We start from the raw sequence: 7062 nt of genomic DNA, 5'->3' as shown, positions 1-7062 counted from the left end.
TGTTCATCTTTTTATTCATTTTCTACAAGGCTCCTAAGGTGATCATAAATGAGATCATAAGGATTCAAAGAGAGTTTTTACGGGGAGGCGTGGCGATGTGAGGAAAGTTAGTTGGGTGAGTTGGGACTCGATCTGTTTATCTAAGGAGGAAGGTGGTTACATTGTGGTTTGTTTAATCTTGCTTTGTTATGTTAATGGAAATGGCAGATTCTTAATGAGGATTCTCCGTTGTGGTTCGATATTCTCTTTTGTAGGTATGATAATATGAAGTAGGAGGTTTTAGGCGGAGTGTGTTTGAGTAGGAAGGCATCTTTGTGGTGTCAGAACTTGTTCTCTATCGGAGAACCCACTTATAGATCTTTGCATATTAATTGGTTCTTCTCTTCCATTTCTTGTAAACTTGAAAATGAGAAGTCTTTAGATTTTTGGAGACATAGTTGGTTAGAATCCTCCTCTTTTGATGTTTTATTCCCCTCTTTATTTCGATATTTTTTCGATCTTGTCTTAAAGTGGGAGAGGCATGGGTTTAGTCAAATAATTGTTTGATGCGGGACATTGGTTTGGAGTGGTCTTGAGTGGTAATGATGCTTTGTTGTTGGAGAAGCTTCTTTTGATTTTGGATGGGGTAGAGCCTAAGTCTCATGTTAATGATCGTTTTGTATGGTTGAGGAATAAAGATGAATTTTCGATTAAAGATTGTTATAAGAGGATTTGCGAAGCTTGATTTTTGGAGTCTTTTTTCAATCCTCTTATAGTTAAGGCATCTGCGTGTTTATGAAAATCTAAAGTTTCTAGCAAAGTTTTTATTTTCGGTCGGAGGCTAATCTTTAACAAGTTGACTACTAGAATGGAATTGGTCAAGCGGGAAATTATCGTGGGTGCTCATTATGTGGTTTGTCCCTTGGAGTTTTTAGAAGAGGATGGTGTGGAGCACTTATTTGGATCTTGTTTTTTCTCTAATCTTTTATAGAATAAGTTTTGCTTGTGGATTGGGGTTGATGATATGTCAAGTGCATAATCTTTATTGGAGAGGCTTTAAATTTTAAATTCTTCCATCTCCTTTTGATTTTTTAGTCTTAATTTCATTCTTTTTAAGGGTAGTACTCTTACAAGTATGTATGTGTTGAGTTTTATTAAGAGTTTAACTTGGGATTGATACAATACATTCCATATGAAAGGAAGGAACATCTCTTGACTTGGTGTGTGTAACAATTTCGGGACTTGTCGGATGTAGTTCTTTGTTGTTTTGTTTGATTTTGTTGTCGGTGGTTGTTTTGTTGTTTTTGTTTGTCTCTTTGATTCCTTGGTTGTATTTGGTTAAGCACCTCTAGTGCGTCCTTTTAATCCTAATAATGCTTATAAAAAACACAATAAGAACTTGTAAGAAAAATCTCAATGACAAACATGTCAAACAAAAATTATAACATTTTCAAAAAAAAAATAACTTCCGTATCTAATTTAAGTGATCATTACAATAATAATCTAACGACTAAAATTTGTGGAATTGTAAAAGTATGCTATTTTGATCCTCAAATTTGTTTAATAAAAGATTTATTCCCTTGAATTTAATCTTTTCGTTGAAATATTTCTTTATATAGACATCAACTGAAATAAATAAATAAAATACATATTGACTTAAATAGTTTCTTTTGCTTCATCAAAACATATATAAAAACTTTCAAATTGTCTGCATGATTTGAGAAAAACATTAAATTGATTAATATTTTGCAATTTAAAATATTTATATTTTTTAATTATATTTAAAATTAAATAGTTGTAATGTCAATTAAAGATAACTCTGATTTTACAAAATAAATTAATAACATTAATAAATATATTTAAAATAATAATTATTATATCTAATAATTTAAAATTGAACTGACTATATTTAAATAAGAAATATATATTTTTTCTCAAAAGAAGCATATAATTAGGAAGGGAAAAAGGTAATAACATAATATTGTATGTTATTGGAATTCTATTTCTAGCTAACTTTAGTTCTATAAACAACCAAAAACACTCTTATTTTACTTTTAAAATGCTAAACTCCATTCATGTTTCTTTGATGTGATGATTGGTGCAGCATGAGTCATTCTATTATTTGTCACCATTAAACTAAGTCAACCCTTCCAACAAAAGAAAATACCAAGTCAACCCTTGTTTTGATTTTTGGATAAGTTTATTTAATTAAAAGTATTTATAATTGAGTTTCTAAAATTTATAAATATCTTATGAGACATAATTTTCTGGTCTCAAAAATTAATCTCTTAACAATTATGCGCACAATTATGCGCACTTATTGATGTGTTAGAAAATGACACATAACTTATTCTTTTCAAATACTTTTCAACTTTGGAAATGCAAACAAAATAGCAGACAACAATTTGAAACAAACAAAAGCAACAGAAGCAAAAGTATATAGCATCTGTAGCTACATAAAAGAATTGTGCCATCACTTCATTTCAAATTACACTTCATATAACAAGCATACAAGATTTACACAAAAGAGTTCTAGCCCATTTGGGACCACACTTGCACTTTTACTCCTCTTTGCAGTGAGTAACATGTCACAACATTTTCAATTTCTAGATTATGGAATATATATCATGTGAACCACACACACACCAAAATGTTCTATTTCACCAAAAGCAAAAAAACTAGCAAGTTTTGCTTTTTGCTAGTTGCAAAACCTCTAAGAGATACTATAATAAGGTATTTTGTTGGAAGATGGTTTAGATTGGATTATAACCCGAGCTCCCGAAGAAAGCCTGTTGAGTTAAAATCAAAACTTGTCAAAAAAACGACTCAAAACATAAAGCTTTTAATCATGATTCGAAATTGCGGTTCCAGTGTTACGGTGTAACCGCAATTTAAAATCATGATTTTAACAATGTTTTAAGAAAATAAGTAGAAAAAGATGAAAGTGAACGCTTAACTTTCTTCGATTTTGATCACCTTCTCTTCTCTAAATGAGTTTATCTTCGTAGATTGTTTTTTCTCTGATGAAGGTCTAGTGATGTTTTTGCAGCCACCATTTGATGGTGCTGGCATTACGGACGAGTCATTAGTTCTATCTGCCGAGTTTCTTGATCCGTCAGAAATAGGAGATCTTATGGTCGTCGAAGAAGCCTTGACCGGACGCGAATTGCATTTTGAATTTCTAGAGGAGGATGAATCCTCCATGTCCTGTGATTCCAACTCTTTACTTGTCCTGTAAAATTGCAAAACTATATAACATATTGAAACCGCGAAAGCATCAACAATCATTCTTAACCCTAAGCCATTTTCAGCAAGCATAAATTAAGATCTAAACAAGCATATTAAAGCACTTATTTTCAGTTAAATATTGTATAGCTTTAAAAAGAAACCAGCAAAAGAAATACAAAGAGATTCTCCAAGGCATGTTTTAGAATCTTTTACTATAAAACAAGTTCAGAACTGACAAAGTTATTAAAGGGATAGAACATCTTAAACTGTTTTTCTTTAAATCAAAAACAGATGCTAAAGTGGTGTTAAAATTTAAAGCCAAGTGAAGAGCATATGCAAAATTTGAAAGTAGAGTTGCAGTGTTTAGTCCTATCTAGCACCGACACCTCTGAAAAAGGGTGTGATTGTGTCAGTGTCCGTGTCCAAACTGACACTTGTGATTATGTTTAATTTATTCATTTTTTCAAATTATTACCGGTGTCAACATGTCAGCGTCGGTGTCGTGTTAAAAAAAAGATTTGAATGTAAAACCTACCTCTCAGCGTTGAAAGAAGAAGAGCGTTTGAGAACATGATGTTCATCTTCTTCCTTCGCCAATTTGGACTCGACTAAGCTCCCACTAAAATACTCTTTGTCTTCCATTCTAAAGCTTGTCACCTTTGGATTCCCTGCCATGCAGTCTAACTCCCCCAACATGACAGAGTTTGAGAATAAGGGAGAGGGGAATTTCGAATGCGAAAATCTAGCCTTATAGGAAGGAATAAGGTCAAGACTATGGTTTTTCACGGATATCGACCCGCAAGAGATCAGTTGCATCAGCAAACTTGAGGCTTTCAGCCTTGTAGTGGTTTGCATTTGCATACCTTCCTCTTCTAGGATCCTAAAGCTGTTCATTCTACTTGCATCGGCTCGAATAAGGGATTCCAAAGTTTCGGTCTTCCCTGCAGAAGACGACGGGCTCGAATTCGAGAGTGGAGGAAAAACAACATCAGTACGGATTTCTGAATCATCTTTCACTTGTGGCGGTTGGATTTCACATATTTCATTACAGTCAGATTCTAATGATGTATCCTCGGTCGATACACCTCTAGTACACGTTTTCTGTTTTTGAGGTCTGCTAACACGTTCTTCAGTTTGAGTTGAAGCATCGGATAATCCATCGGCTTTGTAGATTTTATATTCAGTCAACGGTAAACTTTGACAATCACTCTTTCCGTCACTAGACTCCGGAGAAACATCGGTGGAACCGGTATGACGCTCTCTTGGAGAAATCTCGTCTTCTTGAGAGTTTCTACCTTCTCTTTCATTCATACTTGAAGAGGAAGAAGAAGCCTCGTCATGGCTCCTACATGAAACTGGCTCCGGCAACCGCTTTAAACTCTGTAATTTCACATTGCTAATGGGACTAAACCGGTCTGCGAATCGAAACCAAAAATTTATAATCAGTAAGATTTAGTAAAAACACAAAGTATAAAGATAAACAAATAAAACAAGATCTAAAAATATCATTGACCTGAATTCGATTCGCAAAATAACTCGGAGCCTTTCAGGACATACTCATTACCATGTGCAGGTAGAATTATATCATCTTCACTAAGATCATGCCACACATATCCATTCTTGTAGCTTCTAAAAGTACATAACAAACAAACATGAATACAGAAAAACACACAATTAGGCCACTTTCTAAAACACTAACAAAAAGCCTAGCAAAATCGATTACTCCATCGAACTATTATAACAATCTTTAAGTTGTTTTAACTTTCATTTCATAGAATTCAAAAGGGAAACAAAGGACCAGCACCATGGTTTTAAATTGCGGTCCGCAATTAAAATATCAGAACAATAAAAACGGTTTTGGGGTCATGACAAGAGCATCATAACCGCAATTTCAACCACATTGTTGCATTTTGCAGCGATAACCGCAACTTAAAACCATGACTAGTACGGTCTCTATCAATCACAGATCATTCTTTTGGTTCACACTATACAAAATAAAATTGAATACCAATAAGAAATACTAGTAATTAAAACAAGTTGATCACCTCTTACAAGACCATGAATACAAATCAGCCATGCCTCTACCTCTCAAAGCATCAAGTTTATCAATCACATCTGCACACACAAACAACCATGAGCCTGAATTGACTTATTTGAGCTTAACTACCACCATAATTGAAAAAGCTTATGAAAACAATTTATTTCCAAAAAAGTAGGAAATTTAAATTAAGCTATATATCCAAACAGAATTTTAAAAAAATCCCCAAAATTAAGGTATTACCTCTCAAAAACAAACCATCAGGGGATTTTATAGGAACCTCCATGAAATGAGGATGTTCAAGCTGTCTATTCCTGCAAAGATAGTAAACAACAGGAACCTTTCTGTTCTTGTAATACTTAGGGGGCTTCTCCTTCCATACTTTAGACCTCTCAGGACTCAATTGCTGCCTATACTTTTTCACCCTTGCTTCCATTTCAACAACCCCACAAAAAAAAACTTGCTAAAAATTCAAACTTTCTTCTACAACTTGGATAAAAACGTTAAAGGGTGGGTGAATTCTCTATCAGTATTTAAAAAAATCAGATCTTTAATGTTGAACGATAAAAAGGGTGGTAATAAAAAACAATAAAGGAAAGATCTTTAGTAGCAATGAAGTGGTTTGAAGTGTATGAAGGAGTGTGTTGGTTGAGGAAATTAAGGGACAGAGGGAGAGTGTGGTTTGAAGTTTGAAGAGAATTGAGAAAAGATTGGAATTGGAAAAGGGACAAGAGAGAGAGAGAGAGAGAGTAGGTTGTTCCTTGTTTCGCGGTAATGTTTTGGATGTGATTTGATTATGATGGACTGTTGCAAAGTTTTAAACTGCTTTTACTCTTTGCTTTTGCCCTTTTCACCACTTTTACAATGCCATTTTTTTAAGTGCTTCTGACTCTCGGTTTCATTTGGTTTTTCTTGGGTTACATGATAGAAAAGAAAAAGATAATCTTAATAAATGACACATGCTACAACAATATGGTAATTAGGCAAAGTTAAAGAGAAGATATAAGAAAGTTGTTCATATATCATAAGAATTTCTTTTTTATAGATTAATAACTATTGTATAATAGTGTTTTTAAGAAAATAATCAGGAGTTTAGTTAATTTAAAAGATTAAATTAAAAACTTTTAAAGATAATTTGTGTAAAGAAATAATACAATGAAAAATATGTGATATGAATTTAAAATGTTTGAATAATAACCAATTGAATGTAAACAACAAACTTTAGATAAAGATAATGAACAATGATCAAGGTAAACGAAGAAAATGACATTATATCATAAATATTTTGAAATACGAAAGATTTGCAACAAATTTAAAGAGTGGGTGCTGACTCACGTTTCTCATAAACTATTTCGCTCGATGGCTTGGGTACTCTAGTTCTATAGAGAATGAATAAGAATTTTGCGATCTCGACTACAATGCATAAGCCTATATTATATACTAGTCCTAGAATAACTGGACGTTCGTTAATTACATGTTCGACGTGTGTCTTACTGCGTGGGGTTGCTTTGCTCTAACTTGTTTCCACGCGTCGTCAAAGCGAAATGGTTGAAAACCAAACAAAACATGGTGATAACTACGTTGATAATTGTTTCTGAATGTTTTAACTGACATTTTCGAAGGTTGTGACATCTTCACATCACATAGTCTTTGGACTTGAAAAATATCCTACGTCTTTAACTTAAAAGTGTCGACTTCAATGTCGTGTCGAAGGATTACTATGTGATCTTTCAAGATTTTGAGCATATTTTGATGAGAGAGTGATTTTAATCTTATGGATATGTTCATGAGACTCCTTCAAACCATTATCGGTCTCA

At 33.3% G+C, this 7062-nt stretch overlaps 1 protein-coding gene across 1 annotated transcript; it reads right to left on the bottom strand.

Moving 5' to 3' along the window:
- Window positions 1-2432: 2432 nt before the first annotated feature.
- On the bottom strand, window positions 2433-6056 carry LOC127086552 (protein SOSEKI 3). Its single transcript, XM_051027328.1, has 6 exons — window positions 5489-6056; window positions 5253-5322; window positions 4721-4836; window positions 3743-4622; window positions 2938-3211; window positions 2433-2770 (listed from the first exon to the last, which is right to left on the bottom strand). The coding sequence occupies exons 1-6, from the start codon at window positions 5679-5681 to the stop codon at window positions 2693-2695; spliced, it is 1611 nt and encodes a 536-aa protein (XP_050883285.1). The 5' UTR covers window positions 5682-6056; the 3' UTR covers window positions 2433-2692.
- Window positions 6057-7062: the final 1006 nt, after the last annotated feature.

The sequence above is a fragment of the Lathyrus oleraceus genome, chromosome 5, assembly GCF_024323335.1.
Source record: "Lathyrus oleraceus cultivar Zhongwan6 chromosome 5, CAAS_Psat_ZW6_1.0, whole genome shotgun sequence".
Taxonomy (NCBI): Eukaryota; Viridiplantae; Streptophyta; class Magnoliopsida; order Fabales; family Fabaceae; genus Lathyrus; species Lathyrus oleraceus.
This window is presented reverse-complemented; position numbering and strand designations above follow the sequence as displayed.